Raw genomic sequence first — 26,089 nt, 5'->3', positions numbered from 1 at the left:
ACTAGTTCACTCATTAATGAACAATTAGCTTAGTACCAGATTTTCTTCCCTCTAATGCTGTTGTGCAGTTGATATGATATGCATTGTAGAGAAATTTAGCAAGCTGTCAACATTGTAGTGATTTTTCTGGGTGTAGCTCTGCACTTATAACTTCATGTTTGGAGGAAGCACAAGGCAATTCTATCATTGTGTCTGGAATAGGATTTTCAGCTTTGAGAGTAATGTTGGTTGACTTAAATCAAACATGATTCTAGGCTACTTTGACATGTTGACCTACATTAAATTACGTAGATATAATGAAATTTAATGAATGAGCTAGATACTATAAGGGGATGGAAAAAAGCTTCCAAAAGCTTCCTTTTTTAAGTGCTATTGTTTATCAACAAGATTAATACTGAAATGTTAAGTATGAAACTGGAATGAGTAAGATGTTTAGTATAGCAAAAAAAGAAAAAAAAAATCTTTGATTACTCTCTTTGATTTTGGTTAACCATAGTGGATTTTAATTTTTAAACTGTCATGATTTAAATGCATTCTTTGCCAATGTATGTTCTCTGCTAGATCTCCTGCTTTTGCAACTGTGAGTAGGCTAATGTGTGCTGGCTGACTTTGAGGAGTATACTTCTAATTTATAGGCAATAATTAAATTCTGGTCTCTGAAGATGCTTCTGCTTTTTCTAGAACTGAGTAAAAGGCTCATTGTGTGGGGAGCACAGTGGCTATGCAGAGACAAGACCTAGGAACATCTTTGATCCAAAAGATGTCTGGAACATTCTAACTATGGGTTAAATGTGTCTGTGTTTTAATGCAAGTTCCTCAGTCATCTTTGTTCTAGACTGATTTTTTTTTTAAATTTATTTATTTTTTCTTGATTTGGAGGGAGAGGTTGGCATGGTTTGAAGAAAATATATTTCTAAAGTGTGGGAAACTTCCCCAAATTTTGAGGTTTTTTTCTTCTGATTAGAGTTTTTACCAGGCTTTGTGACAGTGTTAAGGGGTTTGTAAACCTTACTGGATTTCTTGTCCCCCCCCTTCAAATTCCTCTGGCTTTGACAAAGTATGTTCATTAAAATTCAAACCAGAGTTTTGTATTTTGCATGAGTGAAAATAATCATTAGTGAGCTGTGGTGATTACAGGCACTTTTCCTGTGACACCTTTACCAGTTCATTTCTATTTCTTCTTGATGTTAGGATTAATTCCTCTTGTCTTTCTCTCTCCTGGTCCATTAACTACTTTTGCTCTGTGACTAGAATTGATGCAATATAGGACCAGTATAAACTTATCACTTGGAAACTCTAAATGTGGGCTACTGTCTTGTGGGCCTGTGATGCACTGATTTTCTTGCACCTCCCTATTTCTTGCCCTAGTCACCCTCCCTGCTGCCCATTAGCTGTTTCCCTGCTCTTCCCTTTCTGCCCCAAACCCTCTCTCTGTTCTCACTTCTGCTGTGAGACACTTGCTGCTGCTTCCTCCTTACCCTCTCTCCACCCCCTGCCTTCTTGCCTTTTAGCCTTGTGCAAGCTCTGGCAGCCCCAGCAGAGAGTCCAAGCCAAAAAGTCAGCAGAATGGAGAAAGGAAAGGCTGCTTCTGACCAGATATTTCATGAAATGTGTGTGTAGTTTGAGGAGGGAAGCATGCCAGTCATCCGTATCCCTCTTCTCTGCCCTCTGGAAGGAAATACAGCACTCTTTTCTGTGCTATGAGTAGGAGCAGGAGAAAGTATCCAGGGCTTGTTAAGCCTTTGAGAGTGAAAGTGAGGGGCTGAAGTCAGCCTCAGGGGATATTTGTTTGATTGTGCTGGCTTAGATAATAAATAATCTTTGGAGTTCATCCTAAGAAAGAGCTTTCTCCAGTGCTTTGCAAGTACCATGGCACATGTCAGGCTTAATGTCTTTTGTTAGGAAAGCCTCTGTTGCATTTCACAGGCCATAAATTAACTTGTGATATTTGTAGCAATATTTGTCTCTCTTTAAGATAGACACGTACAGCCTTTTTCCTGGCTTCACACACACACACACACCCCCCCCCCCCCCCTTTTTTTTTTTTTTTTTTCCTTTTTCCTTGTTGTTAGAAGAGCCTCAAAAGTGGTCTCGAGTTTCAAAAGTGGTTTAGGGGCCAAAACTTGGGCATCCTTGGGATGGGACTGTTTCATGACTTTGAACTTTTAAGATATGCTTAAAAAAATACAGGAAAGTCCATGGTACAGGACAACTGTGCATTGACAGGGAGACCTTGGGAAAACAAGTCCTGGGTCACACCTCTGATTCTGCGTGCAGAGAGAAAGGGAATGATGAGTAAGTATTAAAAACAGTAATGAGCAGACTTTGATATTTATTCCAGAATATCATGTGGTCTGTATCTTTTGTATTCACATATTTGCAATGCATACTAAAATATGTGCTGAGCTATCATGTCTCTATTGTCAGTATATAGGCACACTTTTTTTCCTTCCATTCACATGTAGCAGGTGGACTTCCAGCAGTGGATAAAGACCAATTACAGTAACAGTGCCAAAGTGAAATATCATACACAGCTCTCATCTGAAAGCAAGTTACTAAAAAGCATCTGCCTGTCCCAAAGCTCACATCTCACTTTAAGCATCCATTGCCTTTCACATGACTAACTGTTGTTTTTCTCATTGAGCTGTGTGATTGCACAGTGCTTCTGTTCTGCTGACACCATTTCATTAAACAGCTAAAATTGCAAACAGTGGTGCAAACTAAGTCATAGAACATTAAGTAGAATTGAATGATACTGGTCTTTTCAGTGCTTCAGAATCAGTAAGAACTGTGAAGATTAGTTAGGACAACTTACCGAACAAATTCAGAAGATACATAGGCAGATATTTAGCTTATTCTCTTTCCTGGCCAAATAATAACCCATGGTTTAACAGGAAATCCCTAGTATACACACAAACAGTTGCAGTCTAGGTATTTGATAACTTTTCTTCAGGTGTCTTTCAGAAACCTTCATCTTTTTATATTTCAAATACATACCCAAGCATGCACATATTTCTGTAGACTTTGGAAAAAAAATTGAGCTCATGAAACACAGCAAATCAAAGTAGTGTAAATCTGCTCATTTTGGAAATGAAAGAAGATGGGCTGATTTTTTTTTAAAGTAGGAGTTATAGCTCCAGCTTGCTGTGGGTGTTGGCAATGAAATACTTTTTGCATTCTATGTATCCTTTCTCCAGAAAGGGTAAGGGGTAACCATTTGCAGACTGGTTTTAGGTGGAAGTTACGTTTTACTTCTGTTGCAATAAGCAGGAGCAGCAAGTAGTACAGCAGGACACAATAACTGATGTCCCTTGGTAGGAGGTTTATGTCCTTTTTTTTTCTTTTTAAAGTTGTTCTTGCAATGAGAACCCTTCCAATTGACCTGGCGTGGCCTGAGTGTTGCCCTTAAACACTATCTTATTTCTTCATTCTCATATTCACCCACTCCCTCGTTTGCTGCCCTCGCCCCTTCCAGGCTTCAGTCCCTGTTGCTCTCTTTGTCTTTCTCCCACTTGTCTGGGAGCCTCTGTTAATGCCTCTCTGTATGCAGGGAACAGTATGTCAGTTGTCTGTCAGGCACCCTATCTTTGCTTGCCATCCATGCCATCTTAAAACCCACTTCTTCCAGGAATTCTCCTTGCCGGTTCTTCAAACTGATAGTCTCCCTGCTCTGAACAGCTACCCCATGTTATTCTGTTTTGCCATGTGCCTCATCCCCATAATGTCTGGTTTTTTGGTATTTTGCCTCTCCTCTAGCTTCAGTGTAAGGTTTTACATTAAGCAAGTGGTTTTGAATAGATAATTGCTATTTGAATGACTGTTCATTAGAGAGAATATAATTGAAATGATAGGCAGTGACTTTTTGAAACAAGAACTTCTCTGCTATGTCTGTTTCCCTACAGAATTTCTGTATCAGTGGTTCCCTGTTCAGTATGGCATGGAAGACAATGGCATGTATTGGTATGAAAATGTCTTGATTTATAAGTATTTTAAAATACACTTAACTAAATAGGTAGAGCCAGAGCATCATCAAGGAAACACCAGTTTCCTTGGAATAACATGGCATGTGTGTTTTTAGAATTTTAAGCGGACATAGTTGGTACTTAAATTCCATGCTGGTGAGTACTGAGATGTGGTAGAACAAGCTATAAGGGCCATTGTATGTGGTCATTGTGCCCTGGCACTTCAGAGTCTCTGTTTCCTACTACAATTCCCTGCGTGTATTTCAGAGGAACCCAGCTCCTGATCCTAAAGGATCTGACAAAGATTCAGATTTGAAAATGCAGATTTCTTTCCTTTGGGGAAGTGTTTGACACAGAATGGGAGTCAGCAAATGACTTATAATTGAAACTTGAAAAGCTGAGGAACAAAACCTGTATGTTGCAGCAATGAGGGGTTGCTTCTTCATGTAAGTGGCTCACCCATAGCTCCAACCAATGTAACTGCCTGGAAATTTGCAGGCCTATTTGTGTTTCTTTTGCTGTTCTTTGGGGGTCTATGCTATGTTTTGGAACATGTATCTTCTTTTTTTTTTTTTTTTTTTTTTTTTTTTTTTTTTTTTTTTAAGTCCAGCTGAATGCTAGATTCTGATTTAGCAGCTTTATGTACTGACCCAGGTGTGCCTCAAGGCACAGATCTCACATAGCACATATTGTGCCTAGCACAATAGCACACCACTCTCTTCTAATTCTTGTTTGTGATGATTTTTCTTCCTTCCTTGAAGAAAAATACATGGAAGTAATAGGCAGTTCATTATTTCATTCAGTTAACTGGTGTTAACACATGTAGGACCAAACAGGTAAGACAGAAGGACAGTGGTCTAATATTTTCTTTTTGCCTGTGTTGCAGCTCCAGGTGTTCCCCATAACCAGGATGCCAAACAGATCATCCTATCATTAGCTAACAAGGACTGTTTTAAAATATCTTTCTCAGTCTTTAAGGGTACAAAAATAAATAAAAATTGAACCATGAGTAAGAAATAATACTTTCTTGTTGCTATTATTGTGAGCTCAGCTTAGGAGATTTTATTTTTGTTTTAGTGACTGTCAGTAAGATAACAGGAGTAAAGTTGGGTGAAGTGCAAGTGCTAACGGTACGGTGGCTTTTAGACAGTTTGGCAGGAAACACTATTTCCTGTTCTGTGTGATATTCTGTTGACTTTCTCATAAATATTAACCCATCTGGGGCTACAACATTTGTTGCTGCAGTGGGATAGACCATGTCAATAACAGCCAAATGTAAATGATTGGTTTAAATAGATTGAGCAGATTCTAATTTAAAAATACAGATTTTCCTCATTAATTCTTTTGATTGCAGAGTAACATCTTCAGATTTCTACCCGCATAGCTGAGTTGGGAAACAGAATTAGATTTACCTTTAAAGTATGGGCTCACATTGGTGTGGTTTCTTCTTCTGAATCCAATTAAGCTTCACAAAGTACTTGTGTCATAGACAGGTGCTGGGTTCCTCAGCACTTCTAAATCAAACAATAATTGTAGGGCTATTTGATAATGAGCTTCCCAGATCACTAGGTAAATCTGCATGTGGGATAGGATGAGGGATCCGTCTTCTTCATTACTTCCTTGAGATGAATTGTACCCTTGTCCCTTGAAACCCCAAGCAAACATTATCCACAGTCCAAAGATAGCAGCAATACCAAGATAGAGGTGAACTTCCCTTAGCCTTTCACTGTGTCTGTTTCTCTTGGTTGACAGTTGAATGAACATTGGTTCAGCAGGATGTCTTTACTTAGGTAAGGTAGTACCTCCTACCAGGGGGCAGCAGGCTTTTATGGCTGCCATTCAAGCTTGTGGTTTATTATCATCAGATGTTGGCACATAGATGTCAAAGCCAGAGGGTGCTTACTTCTTCACAAAGTGGTCAGATGTGCTGATAAGCTTTTGCTGGTAGAGGACATGTTCTCTGGGTGTGTCACCTGAAATGCTGTGGCTTCCATTGCTTGATACTTATTTATGCCACTGACAATCTGCCCCAGTGCTCTCCTCTGTAAATTGCCAACCTGATCTTTTATTAAGATGATGATTCTAGGAAGAGTAGTCATGTTGAATTTAGCTTTCCTACATCAAGAGTTAAGACACTGATACTGAGACTGAGTAGCTGTAACCAAGTCAGCCCTTATGCCTGACAGTGTGTTTTTAGTTGTGTGTATCTGCCTTTACTTAGATGTAACTGTTCCTAATTTGGTCAGCTACTTAAATATATATATATCTATATATATCAAGGTGAGAGCTATTCTGTTGGCTCTGACTCTTTGCTGCCATGAAATCATTGTAACAGTATCTATAAAGTGATAAATGATTGCTAACTTCTGATTTTAGTCTAAGTAGAGCACTAATTATATTTTGGAGTAAATTTCAGCAGAAATGAGCAGTTGCTATCTCTGTATCTTAATTTCTATAAAAGTTTTAAGAGAGATTTGAGAAAATTATCCCTCGGTGTAAAAAGGGGGCAGGTTTAAAGGGAGACTGTATGTATCATCATGTATTCACTTGGATTATCACAAGCTGTAACGAAAACTTTGGCAGTGCAGACAACCAGAGGGTTTACTTCCTTAAAAAAAAAAAAAATCCATCTTTAGGGTCAAAACTCCAGTGTCTAGTCTGTAACATTTGAGTTACTTCTGCATTTGCACTTTTTCAGCTGGAGTTACTTAACAGCTTGAGCATGTTAAATACCCAGCTGCCAGCAGAAGAACAAGGGGGTGGTCCAGCAAGTTGGTCATCTATTTAAAAATCTAATTGCATGTTCAGCACAATTAGAGATTGCTTCCCTGAAATAATTAAGTACATTTGTAAGCGTAAATAACTACAATTTCTTGAAAAGCACTATATAACTGCTTTGTTCCCTATTTCCTGCTGAGGTTGAGAACTTTTGGAAGACTAAATAGAGAAAAGGTCAATGGTTGGGTGCTACCTAAAATTAGCAGGATCCCTTGAAAGTTCTTTTGAGATGTGTCATAACAGAATAAAGAATTACATCATTTCTGTTATATACTAGCCCAATTTTGTTTTAGTAATGCTCTGAAAAAGAGATGGGATTTTTTTGGTAAATATCAGTTAATTAAAAAAAGTCAACAGCAGATACAATTAAGACTTTAATAATGAGAACAAATTACTTGCAACCAGATATTTCAGTCAGTGAGAATGAAAACTCTTTGCACATATGTGTATTTAGCTTATAGTTTCTACTCATATTTTAATCGCCTTTTACAGTTCAGTATTAATCTTTCAAAACACATGTTACTAATCAAAATATTATTCTACTAAAGATTTTTTTTGCCTGAAATACCAGCCAGAAGACATATGTTTTTAGAGACTTTGTTACAACTTAATAAATACAGACCAAACAACTTATAGTTGGGTTGGTTTTGCTAATTTTGTATTTAGTTGAATAAAGAGCTGTATGAATGTGAATGTTAATTGATACCAGCAATGCAGGTTCATTAGTTTTGGGTTTTGTATGATTATATTGTCTTCTGGAGTTCATGTAAAAGAAAGGGAGTGAAACCCTGACAAGAGACATGAAATGAAAAACACATGTTGCACAGAAAAGCTGTCCAGGGGACAGAACACCACAATGGTGCTCATTAGATGCTAGAATAGCTGTTACCCAGTTTGATATAGTGAGCACATTATTGTGCTCTGAAAAAAGCAAAACAATATAATTTCTAAAAAGTGCAGAATGTGGGGTTTTTTTGTTTGGTTGGTTTTGGTGTGTTTTTTTTCAGTTTTGCCTTTTGGGGTGCTTTTTCCTTTCTATGGTGATAAGGCAGTTTTCAGGCACTTCCTTAGGTGGGGCATGAGAGGTAGCAGAGCTGTGTAGGAGTTGTTCCAGGTATATCCTTTCTGAAAGGGCTGTGACATCGCAATGAGAACTGTTGATCTGAGGGACCTTCTGGTTTTTGCATGCTGTTGTATGGGTGGTCTTGCTGCTCCATTATGCAGTTTGGACTTTCTGGCTAGAATAAAATGAGGGGGAATATGAGCCTCCCTGAGGTTCTAGATCTGAGAAGAAATAAAAGGTTTTGGGACTTATCAGCCTCCCATTGTAATCAAGAGGATAACTTCTGTTGGATGATAGCAGCTGGCACTACATACTCACGGATCCCATTTCTGCGAAATGGCTTGGCTTGATGAGGCTGATGTTTATGCCACTAGGATTCTAGGTAGGTGGATACCTATGTAGAAATTCATTACTTGACCTGTGTGCTTTAGCCCCAGAAATGTCATGGTTTGGACATGCATGACATGATCAAATGGGGAAAGGCTGCTTGGTTTGTGCCCCCTGAACCTTTTAATCTTTGGGGTTGTTTTCTCTTGAGCAATATTTAAAACAAACAAAAGCTCTTAAGACCTTTTATTTAGTATTTATAGCCTGAAAACCTTTCAGTCCTGACTTTTAGCAGCTTTATTTTGGGAAAAACTACCATTGGATTCTTGGCACTGATAAGAAAAACGGGACCTGAAGCCACATTATTATAGAGCTAACGGAAGTAATCCGGATTCTTCTTGTGGGATCTTTTCTGTCAGATAAAAAGATACATCTGCAACTGCTCTCTTTTGGGGAGTGGGGTGATGGGACCTCAGCACCTGAGAAAACACCGTTTTTGCTGGCCCTTGTGTGTAGAAATTTTATTTTGGATTTCCTTTCTTTCTTTATCCACATTTTGTGCCTCATTTTCCATTTTGCAGCTGTAGAAGCTTATTCTTGGAAATCGAATGAGATTGTTCCTTTTGGTTTCTTGCTCCTGGCTGAACTCCTTGCATATGGAGTTTGCCTCAAAGTGAAATTATAAGCGGGGATTATACAGCTGACTTGGAGTTGAAAGAAGCCTGATTGGGAGCTGCTTTTGCTTGTTTCTCTGTTAGGTTAGCAACAGTGCAAAGTGAAATTGTGTGGCCTAAATGGCCAGTTTATATCCTCCTGCTCTTGTCTTTGTGTTAGCCTTTGGCTTAAGTAGTTCTTCTGCTTCACTTGTGTTTTGGGCTCTCCCAGACAGGGCACAAATTCAGGCTCTGGTTTGCTAGGCTGAGTAAGCCATGGTGTTGCACACTCATGGAGTAACTGTTTGGAAGGAACTTCTGGAGGTTTAAGTCCAGCTGCCTCCTCAAAGCAAGTCTAACTAAATGAGATTGCTCAGGCCTTTGTCCAGTCACATCCTGAGACTCTCCAAGGATAGAGATCCCTCAGTCTCTATTGTGCCCTGTTCCAGTGTTTGTCCACCGTACATGGTGAAAAACATTTAATTGGGGTTTCACTTGTCACAAGTTCTGTTTATTGTGTCTCATTCCCTGCCAGTGTATCTCCAAGAAGAGGCTGTTGTCTATACCTTACTGCTAGATAGGATATCAAGTGGCAAGATTTCCCATTGGCCTTCATTTTTTGAGGGTGGACAAACATTTTTCTCAGCATTTCCTCATATGTTTTGTCCTCCAGCCTCAGCCTATCTTGGTGATGATCCACCAGACTCCATCCAGTGTGTCAGTGGACTTGTACTGAGGTCCTGAGAACCTGACACATCAACCCAGATACTGTCTTCAAAACATTTGTTCTCTGGACACATCAGCAGGTCTTTTCTGCAACTTCTTCCCTCTTCAAGGTGGCCAGACCTGTCCATGTAATCTCAGTAATGTCTCATCAGAGTATTCCTGTCGTTACTATTAAATATAGTAGTATAGGTTCTAATTCTGTTAGAGCTATCTTGCATTATATCCAGGACTACATTCAACTCTGCTTGTGTCATAGCAGTAGTTGATAATCGTTTTGGCACTGGCCACTGCTTCCACCTCTTCCCCCGTAATTTTCAGCTGCTGAACTCCCAGTAGAAATTCTTATCTTCAAGGCATTTGATGCTTTAAATTAAAAATTTATTAAATTAACCTTGGAATGCTTTAGGCAGCTAAAATCCTGGCTCTCTGGGACAGTCCATCATTCTTGTGAGGGAGTTCGGAAAGGGGTTTCTTGGCTTGAAAATGCAAAAGCTTCCTGTGAACAGCACATGCCGAGCCAGATGGGAATTGCTGCTGATTTCTATCACATGCAATAGTCTGACTCAAAGGCAGAAGGTGTTGGATACTGCTCTTGTCCTGTCAGTCTCGCTTCTGAGAGAGAGAGAGAGAGAGAGAGCGAGAGAGTGTGAAAGAAGGTAGGGAGAGAGGAAGGGTACCAAAACTGGGAAGCAGGAGGTGAGCCAGTTTAACTTCTCTGGCCTGAGTTCATACATGGGGGGCAGAGGGGAAGAGGAAAAAAAAAAAAAAGTTGTTTGCTTTTTGTGGTGTGTTTTGGTTGGTTTGCTTGTTTGTTTTACTTGTCTACTTTAAAAATGAAAAAATGTGCTTGGGTACCAGATGCTGACATGCTATAGAATGGGAGAGTGTGTTGGAAAGCTCTGACCTAGGTGGAGGTGCCATCAAAATTAATTCTCTGCCTAAGATGCAGTGATGTGTGGGGAAAAGTTAATGCAATCCCTGGTAGACACTGGGTCCTCATGTTTGCAGAACTGGTGAAACCCTGTGTGTGCTGGCTTTAGGGCTCTAGGGAAGGAGACAGAGTGAAATCTTGTGTCCTGCCATCTTGCTTGTGGCCATTTTTTCACGTCCCATGCAAGCTGCCACTTAGTGCCACGCTCCAGTTCTCTAAGTAATTTTACCCTGTGTTCATTTGCAATCAATAACATCCCGATACTCCAGGCTCTCTGGCAAGGCCTGTGTTTGCACCTGTCTCTGAAAGCAGTTAGGATTTGTGTATGAAGCCTGACCCATTCATTTAATATCTGAATTCACTCTTGAGAATAAGCAGTTAATGTTTTTTTTTGTTGTGTGTGTTTATTTGTTTGTGGTTTTTTTGCAAACAATATGAGAGAGAATTAATTTCTCATTTAAATTCCTACCTCAACGTTTAAAGCATGTGCATTTTTTCCTACTTAAGTGAGTTGTTTGAAAAGTAAAGGAGCATATGTGTAGATAGGAGCAAGCCAAGAGATACCTTCCCTTGCAAACTCTCTAGTGAGCTGAAAAAGAGAGACCATTATTTTTTAAGTGTTAAAGGCTGAAAGTGTTCTGGTTACAGAGCAGTTCTATTTTTTGTTATCTGTTATTAGCTGGGTTGTCAGTAGAAAAATGTTGTTGGCTTGCACTGGAGGCAAACTGGAATAAGAAACGCTTTTTCTGACAAGATATCACTATCCTAAAATTCTGCTTTACCCCAGATTTGTGTCGTCTTTTTGTAAGTAACCCTAGTTTCCCTCTATTTGTTCTTGATTTCTATTTCTAGCCTGTATTTGAGCACAAATACTAATTTTGGATTGTGGCAAGTTTGTGCCCATTGCAGAAATAGAGACAAGGTTGCACATCCTGAAGATGAGATGTCAGCAACACAAGTTTTATGGCTCTTGTCCAAGGCTTGTGGATGTCAGTGAGTCTTTTTCTTTTTTCTTTTTTTTTTTTTCTTCTTGAAGGTGAGTCTGTGCATAACTTGTCATTCAATTTGAACTGTGTAGTATTTCAAAAGGGTAGATAAAACCAGCAATCCTAATTCTCCAACCCTTCCTTTGAGCTGTCTCCCTAGTTATGGTGAAGAACACCTCACTCATTTTTACAGGTTTTGGACAGTGCAGTTGCTTTTTAAAAGTTTTTTGTTTGTTTGTTTGTTTTAATGTAAAGAGAAGATTTTTATAGACACGGCAATTTAATCTGTTACTTGTCATACCCAGCAGGAGGAGCTGAGCCTGGTGGTGAATTTGTCTTTCTTGTACTACTCCCTAGAGGGTGCCATACACTTATTTTCTGTAGTCCTGTTTGCTCTGTAGCCAGGTGACATTGCAATGATTTTGTGGCAATCCTGGCAAGGTATCTTCTGAATGTTACACTAGTGTAAGCATGACTTACTGCTGTAAGAAATGAAGAGGAGAAATGTGGTGGTTAAATGGTTTAAGTTCCTCTCATATAGTCACAACCATATACTACTCTTTGGACCTTTTGCACTGACTGTAAATTAGTAAAGAATAGTGTTGGTCAAGGATAGCTTAGTGAGAATAAAATACAATCTCAAGATGAAAAAGTTGTGTGTCATTCAGGATCCAAGCTGACATATCACTGCAGCAAATGCCTGCTTTCCCAGGTCCTAAGGAACAGCTGGTGGAAACTAAAGGAATACAGAACCTGTGTACTTTTCAAGGTCTTAGTCATCTTTGGCAAGATCTGTGGGTCTGCTTTGCTGTTTGAGACCTCAGAGCTGCTGCTATTTAACCACTGTGAAGAAATGCTTTAAAATACAGTACATGAATGTTTTTAAATTGCTATGAGTGTTATGAGTGGAAGGCGTGAATACTATTTATGGCTTTTAGCAACTGTGAGTGCATAAGTTTCCCCACCCCCCAATATATGATGACAGTGGTTCAACCTAGTATTGCAAAGCCTCTTGTAGGCTACTGGGCTGGATGTGAAAGTTTTGGAACATAACTGTGTTGGAGGAGAAGACAGTTCTGGAAGATGGATTTTCATAGTCCCCCAGACATCCACTAGCAACCTGGCAGTGGACAGAGAGCAGGAGGTGGTATTGGAATGCTGCCTCTGTGGCAGCGAGAGATCCCACTATAATGTGGTATCTGCCATGTTGCTTTAAGAACACTAGAAAAAGCCACTGGAAGATAAGAGCTTGTGCTCTTCCTTAAGCATAAAACATGCAAGGGAAGGAGGCACATTAATGAGGGTTTCTGTCATCAAGCAGGCTATCATGAAGGCTACCCCTTGGACACAGTAGCTCACCAAAATGTGAGTGGTCCTCATCTGCATCAAGGTAGCCTGTAATTCTGTTATTGTATCTTGCTGCAAATGGGTGCCTGCTACTTGTGTAGGCTAGACCTTAACAGAAGTTTTACTCTAACTGTGGCTCTGTATGTGGAGCCGAGTGACAGCCACTGACCATGTTGCTCATGTGTTGTGGGGAGCTGCTCATCATCTATACCAGGCTGACGTACGTGGAATAGTAACTCAGGATAGCCTTGAAAACAGACTCACTCTGTTCTTCACAAGAGAATTAATGTTTTAAAATTGTTTTGGTCTGACTATGAGTTTAGGTATATGGTCCCGTGAGTCGGCTTCAGAATGCCAATAGGTTACTGTCGGTTACAGTAGCTTTGTGTAAATGCACTTCACACCAACAAATACCTTGCTCAGCTGGATACCTGGGCATCCTTTGCTAAGTTGTAGTGTTGGCACAGCATTATGGTCTGTAACAATGCTGTTCTTGTTATTTGTACTGTTATGCTGTCTCTAGTTCCTGTTAATGGCTTGGGGCTTTTGTGGGCCAGACTGGACCGACTGTCATAAGCAGTTCCAGTGGCATTCCTGTTTTTGTAGGTGGCTCCTGCAGTCGCCTGTCATTGCTGCTTTAGGATCATCACACTTCAAGAGTTCCTGTGTTGCTTCTCAGAGCGTGTCATGCAAACATGTCTTGGAGAGAAGGGCTTGTTTTCTGGAAAACAAAACCGAAACACAACAAATTCAAAACGGTGCATGCCATTTCTTCAGTTGAGCAGGTGTGGGCAAGTGTTCTTGTAACCTGCAGCCATCTCCTTGCTTGAGGAGAATGCAGCCTCCTTTGGGATTGGAAGGATCAGTGTTTCTTTTGGAAAGTCATCCTCTCACTAAAAGATACTCTCCAAGAGCTGTTTCCTTTTCCCATCCTGTTTTAAAACCCTCAGCTGACGACCAGCATACCAATAGGTTATATCCTGTTTATTCAGATCACATGGATTCAAATAACACAAAGAGAAAGTAAAATTAATGACATAAAGAAAGCTGTGGGAAGGAAATGAACTTTTAATATGGTGAGCTAAAGAGGTAAGAAACAAGAGTGTTAAAAAATATTTGGTAGCATCTTTAGAAAGTCTTGCAGCCTGTAGAAACAGAAATGCAGGAATATTGCAGAAGAGAAATAGCCCATTGCTTGGAAGATGAGGGCTTTATTCACTGTTGCAGAACTCCTGTCAGAGACAGTTTACCTCTTCAGGCCCTGACTGCCCATTTGCAGAGCATCTCTTTCATGTGGAAGCTGAGGCTGGATGATGGATAGCTGTTAGCTGGAGGATCCAGATGCCTGTGAACTGATTTCTTCTCATGGATTTTATAAGACATGACAAGTGTGACCCACTTCTGCTCTTACACAGCTTTGCTGCTGTGTGGACCCAGCCCTTGGAGTTGCTGAGGACTGGGTCAGTGAAGTCACCTGAGTTAAAACAACTGTCTTGCCTCTCCAATTCTTTTATTTATTTTTTTTTTTTTCCCACTGAGATACCTTTAGTGGTCTGCTTCCCAGCCTGTTTCTGTCAACCATTATGCCAGTGTTGCACACTAAGCACAGCTGAAATTAGTGGTGGCTAAAAATGGAGTGAGAGTGGGAGGCTTCCAGTGTGGATATTCCATAGCCCAGAGTTGTTGCCAGAGTCTTCATAATGGGGAGTTAAGGAATTGCTTGCCTGAAGGGACATTTTGCTTCCCAGGGTGTTTCACTGAATTCAACTTCTGGATTAAAGTGCTAATTAACACAAAATAGTGCTTGACTGCTTCACTGTAAGAGTAACTAACACTGTTGGTGTATAAGCATAATGTATGCTAATGAGATCCCTACATTTGAAAAACAAAGCTGTTGATGCTGCGTGTGTCCAGGCATTTTAATAGGCTGGGAGGTTTCCTTTCCAGTGATATCTCATGCTGCTGTGAGACTTCCTTAAAGCAGAAGTGTTTTTTCACCTCTTCAGTGGTTTCTTTTCCCCTGTGCTTTAGATATTTTTTAAGCTCTTGAATTTTGATCAAGGCCTAGAGGCTACTTTTAGCTGGCTTTGGCTTATTAGTTTGCTTGGTTTTGGACTAAGTGTAATTTTTCTCTCCTAAGAGAGAGCCAAGATTATGTCATTCCTGCTTGCATCTAATAATAGCTTAATCCACAAATAATTGTAATGAAGTCACTTGGGCCACTGGCAGAGAATAATTTGATCTAAAGACCACTGAAATGAACAGGATTCTTCACAGAAAGTGAAGTGAAGCTTTGGGTCAGACCCTAGGGTGCTATTCCGTGAGTGCGTGCGTGCGCGCACGCGCATCTGTGACGGTGTTGGGCTGTGCTATGGAAACAAATGTCATAAAAATCCCTGCCAGCTCTTCCAACTGAGCACTGGTGAGCAGAAGATGCCCTACAGGCAGGAGATGCGTTAGCAGCCCCCAGGGTAGCAGAGCAGTTGCCATAACAGCCAGCAACAGACGTTACCAGGTCTGTGTTGCTGCCTGTGGAATTAGAGTAGGAATGTAGGTCTTCCAGTTGCCAAGTGCATCTTCTGTGTGGCCAAGGTGCCAGTTGCAGTTCTGGAGTAGGGAGGGAACTGATGAAAATGTAAACAATAGCAGCAACAACAAGCAGGATTACTGCTTTGGTGCAGAAATTACTCAGCTGTGCCACTGTGCTCTTGTCCTTGCCTTAGGAAAGTCAAAATAATAACCATGATCTGAGCCCCCCTCTGGAGGGTATGCTGGTGCACAGGCAGCACATCCCATAAGCATGTGAAGTCTGTGCCCAGTGAGATCCAAGGGGGAAAAGCCAGGTTGGTGCATTGGCAGAGCTGTGGCTGATTTTGTGCAGTGACTGCCAGCGCTGCTGTTTTCCATATGCATTCAAAGCAGCTTAGTCTAAAGAAAGGAAGGCAAGAAATAATGACAATGAGCTTGTTGCTTTTAAAGAATAAATGTTAAGGGTTTTAGCTTTTTGGGCAAATGCTTTCATTAAAATGATCATGTCTTTTGCCAGATCGCTGAACAATTAAGCCAGAAGAAAGTATTTCCACCAAATGTTTTCAGTGCAATTCCTAATTGATATTGCAAGAAGGAGTATTATTCACAAAGATCTCAGTAACAGACATTATACAGTTGCTTATGCCCCCATGGGAATTGAGGACAAAACTGTCATGGCCTTTATTAGAACTCAAAGCCTTTCGATGCAAGGTAAATGTGGGTTTGAGTGCACATATAATAAGGTTATACATAAAGCTTAAAAGCAGCTTCTCTGGAAACCCTTTTGGAAATTCTTTGTTTTCCTAATGTGTAAGAGAAATCCATTTCTGTAGATATTTTTAGTGCTAACTTCCTCTCAAGTGCTGTTATCTTACACTCTCTGCCATTAGGGTTTGCTGTGTTTCCAGGTCAGTCATGTGATTGCAGAGCATCCCTGCCTGCTTTTTGAATGATTTGTCAGGCAGGAGCCAGAAGGGCAAATTGTTACTGCTGGCTGCTGGCAGCTTCTTCCCTGCCTTGATCCCAGTTGATAAAACACTAAATCATTTCCCTCTTACCCTTCTGGGAAGGTCATAGGTGTTTGGATCAGTGTGATACCCTGTCAGCAGAGCCCTTTCTCAACACAACCCTCCTGTGTAGATGTAAAAATATGTTACCCTGCAGAAGGCAAGCGTGTGGGAATGCACAACAACTCCACTATTGAGAGGCATTTCAGAGCTGCCTGCTGCTGTTTCTCATTGAGCCATGGCTGTTTTAGCATGAGCTGGATGAAGCAGTCCAGATTTCTGCATTTTTGTTACCACTTGTTACGTTTACAGCTCAGATGAGCTAACTGTGCTTCAGAAAAATGCAAGGAAGTGAAAATATTACAGCCCAAATCCCTCAGTGAGCTTAACTATGTCTTTTTTTTTTTTTTTTTCTTGTGGCAAAACACCCTAAGGCTAAGTATTTTAAAAACAGCAGTGCTGATAATGAGAGTTAATAACTTTTCAGATGTTTGCTATTTTGCTACATATGACTTTTTCAAAAAGGTATTTCAACTGATGCTGCCAGTTGTTGTGGATGCCTCTGTGTGCGTTTAATGAACAGCTGCCTCTTTCAAACTAGGAATTTTAATACTTTCAGTTCCACGAAACTGGAATCAGAGGAGGCAGCTGATTGTACAAGAGAGGGAGCACATTTTCTCATGTGAATTCAGAAGCAGGAAGGGAGAGACAAAAAGCATCGTAATATTGCGTGTGTTTCAGTGGATCAAATCTTTCCTCTGTCTGCATCCAAGCTATTTGGTTGTGATCAGATGATCAGGGCTCAAGGAAGTGATTGGAGAGCGAGCTGGCTGCAGCTGCACTGTAGGCTGTTTTCAGGGACAAGGAGCCACTGTTTTTCAAACACAGCATAAACATAGAAGTTATTTTGTAGACTTCAGGATGCAGATATGGGTTGTGCTGCCAGCATTGTTCTGCTCCAAGCCTTTCGTTCTGTGGTACAGAGGAACTGTCCACATATCTGCGGGCGACGACGACAAGAGGAGTTGTCACATGAAATCCTGCCACTGGATAGTGATGATGAAATGAGCAGACCCAGGACTCTCATCATAATGGTACGGTATACTTTAATTGGCAGAGGTGACAGAATCATCATTACAGATGTTACGTGAATATGTGTTTTTCCTTTAGCTGTGTTCATAGAGAGAGATAACGGACAGGCTGTTTGTCACTGTAGGTTAGTTTGCTGGTAGATTTGCTGTCTCGGTTGTGAAGCAGAGCTGAAATATTACTTTATAGGTGAAGCTGTGAGTTACAAATAAGCTCTAGATAAAGTAAATGTCCTGTTGTTTAATTGTTGCTGGGTTTTGTTGCTATATGTCAGATAGACAGCACTGGAGCCGGTAGTGTGCTTATGTTTTATTTCAGGCTTGGAATCCAGACAGCTTAGGAAATGTTTACTATGTCTGTTCTTCATAAAAACAGAAACAAATCCAAAAGCCAAACAAAACAAAACCCCTTTACTTTCACCCAGGATGCAGTTGGAATTTGTATCAAGTTATATGCAAATAAACTGCCATCTATCTTTGCTGCAAACTGTTTGCAGCAGTAAAATGTTTGCTGGATCACTGCTTCCCGGTTTGTTGAGTTTTCTCCGTTCTTTAATGAAGGTGGCTTGAAAGGCTCTTAATCTTTGAGAGTAATTTTCTTTCTGAATTGAATTGGATTATTTTTATTTTGTGGTGGAAATATAATAAGCACTATAGGCTTATTATGAATAAGTGACAGGGTTGTTCCTGATTGTAAATCACTGTTTCAGAATGAGCAATGCACTTACTGCTTAGTTACTGCTCTTCCTTGCCAAATACACATATGGTGAGTGTTTCCAGAACCCTGGGGCATTTTGGGTCTGAGGTAGCAATGATTTGGTACTGCAGGGCTCTCACTTGATAAAAATGTTACCAAGACATTGCAGATAGTACTTTTGTCAGTTTGTAAGGGCACTCGAGTATATAATTTGAGTGGTAGAGATTGCTTGTTGTTCATATGAAGTGTGTAATGATGAAGTCCAAAGTGCGTCTCCCTGACACTGCACCCTATCACACAGAATGGTAACTTAGTTGTAGGTGGGTGATGGTAACATTAGGGAATTTAATAGCTGTTGAGATCTAGCAGTGGTTTGAAGAGAGCACTGCTGCCCACAGAGAGGTGTGTGGTGCAGTCATGGCAACTACAGCAGCTAGGACCCTCAGCTGAGGGTATTATTCAGTGCGTGGGGGAGGCTAATGGTCATAAGGAGGAAGGGGATGGTTTTCATCATTATGAAGCTGATGTTAAATTTCTTTTGCTTTAAAATCCAGTATTTATAAAACCAAACTTTTTTTATTTTTCTTTTTGCTTCCAAGTAATGGTTAAATAAATAACCTCAAGAGCATTTAAATAACTTTCTACTTCCTGGTAGTAATTTCAAGCATAATGAAGTGAGAAGGGTCTGAAAGAAGTGGTAGCATGTCTGAGTATGGATAATTTGTGCAAGTTGTTTCAGTCACTGGAAGAAAAGTGTAGTCTTGGGTGTCATGGCAGCAAACAATGTACCAACCTCCCCATATCCAGATGCAGTTATCAGCAGCTTTAGTTGTGGTTGTTCATGTGGTAAATCCTGGGAGAGCAGTGCTCCAAGATCTACAGCAAAGGTCCCTGGGACTTCACTGAAGTGAAGCTTTACCACAGTGTGGAGAGAGCTGTGGAAGCTGTCCAAAACCCCCTAGAGCTCGGGATACCCAAAGGAGAGGCATGCTGGTCTGACAGTCAGATGGTCTGTTACTGATGTTAGATGTGGGCTTTCAGGGATCCCCTCCCAATCTCAGACACATCCACTTATCATAGTAATGGGGACTTTATATTTCCTATAGCAACAGTTAACTGGTCTTTGTCACATAAAAAAGGCTGCCCTTGCCAAGGAGATCTGTGGGATCATTTTCTCCCCCTTGATCCTTTGAGAAGAAGAGGACAAGCAGTTCAGCCCTGTCACGAGGATAGTGTAGGTGCAGGCAGGTACTTTGCAGGAAAGCTCCACAAAATTATCTTCCCTCACATGTCTTTGTCTCTTCTGAATTTGTATAGAAACAGTTAATCATGTAACTATCTAGAATAATTTGCCATTGAGCTTTGCAGTTAGGTTTAGTTATGATGTGGAGACCTGACAAACTGAGAACAAAGTGCTGCCTTGGAGCACTTCTGTGTCAGAGATGGATGGTCCTGTTTCCTCCAGAATTCATGTTACTTGAAAGACCAACATGATAAAGAGGGCTGGAGGCTACTGCACCTTAATAAAGCATATGTTATGGTCCTAACATTGTTTTTTCCCCTTGGTCTGTTGTAGATCACTAGAATTTGTCTGGATAATACCCTGGAGACAACTGTGTAGACAAGCAAAGAGTGTTTAGTTCACAGTGTCATTATGCACATTGTACAGATGCCAAGAGCTAAACTGATCCCAGTAAGATTACTGAATTTTCATGTCTGAGGGCAGTGAGTGATTGGGGTGCTGAAAGAGGAGAGACAAGGCAATCCTATAATGCAGAATATCTGAAATATACTTACATGCCTGGGTGCGATCGCCAGAGGCTGTGGGCTCCTGTCAGCTGAAGATGCAACATTTTATCTTTTCATGCCTTCAGATGAAGTAGTCCTCCTCTTTGCAGCTTGTATGCCACTGGTTATATGCTCCCTACTGAGAGTGAATGGCATTTGATAGGGATTTCAGCAAATAAACCACCTTCTTTTTGAATGGTTTCTTTAAGACCCTAGGCTGTACTTCTTGTTTTTGCAAGTTTGCCTGTCCCATGTGAAGCAAAAGAGAAGGCTACAGGGAGACCTTCCGGTACCTGAAGGGGGCCTTAAAGAAAGCTGGGGAATGACTTTTTACAAGGGCATGTAGTGATAGGGTGAAGGTTAATGGCTTTAAACTGGAAGAGGGGAGATTTAGGTTAGACATTAGGAAGAAATTCTTCACAGTGAAAGTGGTAAGACACTGGAACAGGTTGCCCAGAAGAGTTGTGGATGGCCCATCCCTAGAAGTGTTCAAGGCCAGGTTGGATGGGGCTCTGAGCAACCTGGTCTAGTGTGAGGTGTCCCTGCCCACAGATGATCTTTAAAGTCCCTTCCAACCCAAACCTTTCTAGGTTTCTATGATATAAGTAAAATGTCAGGTTTGCCTTGACATGTAAAGTATTCCTGCAGCAGGGAGAACAGCAGTCTACCTTAAAATACTTCCAGAAAGCATAAAGCTCTGTAGACGTGTGGTGTTTTCCCTTGTTAATCCCTGAAGGGGAACATTCTTGTAGGATACTCTTGTAGGAATTGTGCTTTGCCAGTGGCACTCCAAGTGGGAGATGCTGCGGGTGCACTCCAGGAGAAAAAAGGAAGAAGGCCCAAGTACAGCCTCCAGCTTTTGCTTAACTGGCCACCTACCAATCACTACATAAAACCTTCAGGCATCTCAGCAGGTACATCTAGCATTCTAGTCTTTGCAGAAAGTGAAAATTGATGTGTTTATTCACAGAAAATATTTTCCTCTTCAGTTTGTCAGTTTAGAAATCTGATTTTATCCTTGGGCAATACAGATTAATAATCAGGTTTATATCTTGGCTGGCTCTGCAGAGCAAAGAAAGATGTCAGAAAGGCAGAACTGGAAATTCTTTGTCGATTACTACTGTGTGTCAGCTTTGCTTGGACACAATCCTGGGAGTTGCCAGAGACAGGCAAAATAAATATCCAAACAACCTCTAACTAGATGTACAAGTTGAATCCATGTGTTCAGTGACTCTGCATTTAAAAGGCCACCTTGTTTTCTGTACCTTTAAGAGTCTGTAAGAGTAGGTAAGTCCATGAGATGTTGAGGTTTGAGATATTAAAAACCTATGTAGGGTGAATGCAAATGGCTGTATGTGCTGTTTCTGGAAAAAAAAAAAAAAAAAATAAAGAGGAGGAAGGTGCCTGTGGGAAGAAAATTTAGTACACAGGGTTTGGAGTGGGGGCAGTAATATTTAGGGTGACTCTGCATTTGGAACTTGAGACTTGAAAAGAAGTTGAGCTTAATCTAGTAGGTCATTCTTTGTTTTTTCATGTGATTTATCATGAACTGTGGCAGCTAAAATGTGTGTGGAAGATAAAAGGAAAGCATGATATTTGAGAATATGATCCTCCTCTCCACCCCCCTTCTCCCCTGCCCTTGGTAACCAGCTACACAAAAATGGGCTAAAATGTTTTGCATTTTGGTTAAAAAATTTGTAATTTGAACTGATGTGTTAGCTTAAACACAGCACCAGCAAGGTGACAATATTCAGTTTTTAATCTCTGAAAAGAAACAAATTTCAGGGTTTTTCTCTGCTCCTTCCAGTGACAGAAGTAGTAAGAGAACTTCCCCTACTGCACAGCTGCAGGGTGGCTGTTCTGCTCTGACATAAAGGCAGGGCTGGGGCGCTGCCTGAGCTGCTTCTCCAGTCACTTAGTCTTCTAAAAGCAGCAGATTCCCTGTGCACGGCTTTGAGAATTGTCCTCATCTAATACTAAAGTTTACCTCCCTAGTTGTGTCCCTTAAGCTTTGCATGATCTGTGTGAATTTTATGTTTCTAGTTGAAGTAACTCAGTGCACTCATTTCTTCATTTGTATGCACTTACCTACTGAAAATGTGTAACATGTGTACTAAGTACTATCAGTGATGGCAGCTCTCAGAATTGCAAGATCTCCAACTCATGACTTAGTGTTTTTGGGGTGTTTTTTGTAGAGGGGAATGTTGTCTGTGTGTACCCAAATTGGGAAAGACTTGCAGTAGTTTTGAAGGTTGTCAAGAGGCTCAACTCTGGGCAGAGAAGGGTGGTCTCTTCTGCTGTCTTGGAGAAGGGATTGTCTTTGTAAAACCAGGCTACCCAGGGCTGTAAAGTTCAAAATAAATATTTAAAATATTTGTCTTTTAGTTCAAATCAGAAGCTACAATATGCAATGCATTTTTAAGCAACAATAAATATATGTGTCTTTATTTGACCTTTGTCAACTTCCACTTCAGTGCTTGACCTCAATGGGAACAGAAACAGGCCCATGTTTGAATAAGTGAATAACATTAGAGTGTGAAGAGAGAACATAGTAAGTGATGCACAAAATGCAGTTCTATTTCAGAGCCATTTTTGCAACTGTTCTTGTTATCTTTGTCACTTAATTTGCCTTCATCCAGAGAAAGGCCACGAAGGTGATCAAAGGGCTGAAGCGCTTCTGCTATGAAGAGAGGCTGAGAGAGTTGGGGCTTTTCAGCCTGGAGAAGAGACTGCTCCAAGGAGACCTTAGAGCATCTTCCAGTACTGAAGGGGGCCTTCAGGAAAGCTGGGGAAGGGCTTTTCACCATGGAGGGTAGTGATATAACAAGGAGTAATGGTTTTAAACTGAAAGAGGGCAGATTTAGGTCAGCCATCAGGAAGAAATTCTTCTCTATGAGAGTTAGTAAGGCACTAGAATAGGTTGCCCAGGGAGGTTGTTGATGGCCCCTCCCTGGAAGTTTGGCCAGGTTTGATGAGACTTTGTGCAACCTGGTGTAGTATGAGGTGTCACTGCTCATAGCAGGGAGGTTGGAACATGATGGTCTTTAAGGTCCCTTCCAACCTTAACCATTCTATGATTTTGTGACTGATGCTCAACAGCTCTGGTAGTACCTTCAGGGCCTTTTTCAGCTCTTCCCTTCGAGGGTCAGGGGCTCAGCACTGTCCAAGCTGAGCAGCATAGAAGGGATGGATTCCATCCATCTTCTTCAGAGCAGCGATTGTTCTTCTCTGCTGATAAACCTTTGGTTTGGTTACGAACAGTCACAGTTTAGGCAACAGCTATGGCTCTTGGTGTAGTATCTTAAATACAGAGGAGAATGACCCCAAGCTGTGGATCTATTTTCATACTTTAGAGCATTGTAATTTAAAGTATGCATATGGTTGAAAAAGAGATGGCATTAAAAAGTCTTCTTCCTCTGAGCAAATCTTCTCCACTTGATTTCAGTACTCTAAGCAACAACGTTTTATATTGCTTTCAGTTCTTATTAGTGTTGCAGCAATGTGTGTAGTATGACAGTATGTGGAATGGAATTATTATGAATCTGTCAAATAAATTTTGATGACAGCTGATGAAGAGTGTGAACTCAAAACAATAAAGCAATGAAAACATCCTCCTACATAGGAGGAATTTATTATATATACTTTTTTTTTTTTGAGAAGCAATCTATTTATTTGTAAGCAATGTATACCTGAAAGAGTAGAGTATAAATTAAAGGAGCATAGAAAAGGCTGTGTAAGCAGTAGTTCTTGGGAGTGCTTTGGGAAGGCTTTGTGATTTCATGAAAATCACAATATAAGATGCATGTTGAAACTGCTTGTTGGGAGAGAAGATTGACCAGCAGAACGGCAGAGTAACTTGATTAAAGACAGGATGACAAAGAGAAACAAATGCACACAAAAAAACCAAAACGCTTCAGGTTTTTCAGGCACTGGCCATCTGCAGTCATGCTACTTTGTGTAATAAGGACATTTATAGACAAATCTATGCACACATGCTTGATTTGTTGCAGTTTTGCTTGTGATGCTCTGTCTGCAGTTCTGCTTGGCTCTAGCTCTGATGGGATGTTGCAAGTGCCAGCTTTCCATGTTTCCCTTTATAGTTTTGCCCTTTGGATCTTCCAAAGAGGAAGGTAGGAGAGTTAAGAAAAAACCCCAGTTATCTGACTAGTCTGGGATTTTGGAATTGGGTGAGCTATGGTTATAGGAAGTTTAGGCTATTTACATGGTGTAGTGCCCTTGTACACCACATCAGCCATGAGTGCAGATCTTGCATTTATGTTTGTCTGCTTTCCTGTGTTTATAACAATTTTAAATACTTTAATAGATTCTAAAGACAGGATAAACTCTGCATAAGAATAGAGATGAACACAGATTTAAATTGCAAGTGCTAGGCATAGGATGAACCATCTAAAATAATCGCAGTAATATCTTCGCAGTTATGGAGACTTCAGTAAAATGCTTTGAAATGTATTTCACAGAGAATTTATAGAGGTATTTTGTTTTGTGCTGTCAGTAAACAGTGTAGTGCTGGACAGAAATAGAAAACGTGTGTGTGTGTGTATATATATGTGTGTGTGTGTATATATATATATGCATTTGTGACTAGCAGCCTCTGGTTTTATTTTCAGAGACATTCTCTATTTTTCTGTGCACATCTTGGGCTGCACAAGTAGTTCTAGACTCATAACTCAGCTCAAATAATTTGATCTTTTGCTTCCCACAGCAAGGTTTTGGTAATGAGATGTGTGACTGCCCCTGGCACTATACTGACCAGGCTGTATGGGTAGGTTATGTTGACTGCTAGTATCTCCAGAAATGGACTGGAAGCAGTGATCCTGCCTGCTGCCATATCTTAGCAGAGAAGTGTTGTCCCACACAGCTCAAGCTCCATTACTGAAACATCTCCATTAGTGGTACTGCTGCCCACAGCTTGCAGGAGGCAGGTTTGGGCAGTGCAGGCAGTACATATGAACCAGAAGGATGCAGAAACCTACCTGTGAAACGTCATGCATGCTCCCAGCATGCCTTAGGGGTTTGCTCTGCATTACCAGGAGTGTGTGCCTGCAGGCAGCACAGCTGGAGCACAGACTTGTGCTGCACAGGGCAGCCAGAGAGCCTGGGGCTGGGGGATGTACAGCAGGGTGGCCACAGCAGCACTTGTCTTCTTAACGTCCATGCACTGTCCTTGGCTCAGACTCTGGTAGACTGGTTGTCTTCTCTTGAGTGTGGTGAGCTGCAGCTGGTTCAAGAAGCATACAAAGGAACAGTAGGTTAAACTCATGCCTTTGGAAAACGGTATTAGTGCCAGTCCACAGCCCTTTCCTCTCACTGGTATTAACTCACCACTGGCTGCACACTGAGCCAGGCTGGGCTTGATTTTTCATTACAGGATTCTCTGAGTAAAGCTGATCTGGATTTAAGTGCATATAGCTGAGTCCAGAGTCCATTTCAGGCCTTTGGCTACAAACGCAGGGTATTGATTTAGCTTGGAAACAATTATGCCTTATAAGAGGTACACTGAGTGAGGAAGGGAGCCGTAAAGAAGCCAGGCCCGTGGAGAACATCAGCCAGCTGAAAGTGCTGCCAAAGTAAGAGCTGCTGGGAGAGGCAAAGGGGAGAAGGAGACCTGTAGAGGCAAAGGCTGTGTAAGAGAGGAAGAGTTCCGCAGTGAGAAAAGAGAGAAGCCAAGTGGAAAATGCCATTTCTCCTCTTCTGAAATTAATTAGACACACGGCTGTTAAACTTTGGTAAGACTTGAGTTTTGAGGGCAAGCCACCACACATCAAGATATTCTGATACTGCTTTTTTTTCCTTTCTTATTCTTACCAAAAGCTTTGCTTTTGCTTCACAGTTTTGCTCCTCCCTTGCCATTCTTCCACGCCTTCCTTCCCGAAGTGGAAAACCATCTTCTGCTTTGACTTCAGAATAAATGCAATCCATGCCCCTCCTGAGTGGATTGAAAATCAGAATGGAGTGTGGCAGAGCCATTTCTGATATTTCTCACTTCAGTGAAGTTTCTTCTTTAAACAGTAATCTGAATACGCTGTATCTAAACCAAGTTTAAATAATTTCAGAATTCCAGTTTGGCACATTTCAGCCAAAAGCCTTATGCAAAATTTCGTTGTTTATGAGAGATGAAGAGATCTATCTCTGAGCCTTCATCTCCATGTTTCATACTCCTCCATCTATCCGAATCATTTGGTTTTA

General features: G+C 40.9%; 1 protein-coding gene across 9 annotated transcripts in view; it reads left to right on the top strand.

The window, feature by feature from the left end:
• DOCK10 (dedicator of cytokinesis 10) overlaps nucleotides 1-26,089 on the top strand; it is a 146,680-nt gene that overhangs the window by 7,068 nt on the left and 113,523 nt on the right. For 4 of the 9 annotated variants that reach the window (XM_051626320.1, XM_051626319.1, XM_051626323.1 and 1 more), the window contains exon 1: nucleotides 17,322-17,403. The exons of 1 other annotated variant lie outside the window; for it this stretch is intronic. In XM_051626320.1, coding sequence (XP_051482280.1) covers nucleotides 17,374-17,403 — 30 coding nt within the window. In that variant the 5' untranslated portion in view covers nucleotides 17,322-17,373. Of the gene's footprint in view, nucleotides 1-17,238; nucleotides 17,404-26,089 lie in introns of those variants that run through there. 4 more of the 9 variants (XM_051626324.1, XM_051626317.1, XM_051626314.1 and 1 more) reach the window with 2 other exon arrangements.

The sequence above is a fragment of the Apus apus genome, chromosome 8 (assembly GCF_020740795.1).
Source record: "Apus apus isolate bApuApu2 chromosome 8, bApuApu2.pri.cur, whole genome shotgun sequence".
Taxonomy (NCBI): Eukaryota; Metazoa; Chordata; class Aves; order Apodiformes; family Apodidae; genus Apus; species Apus apus.
This window is presented reverse-complemented; position numbering and strand designations above follow the sequence as displayed.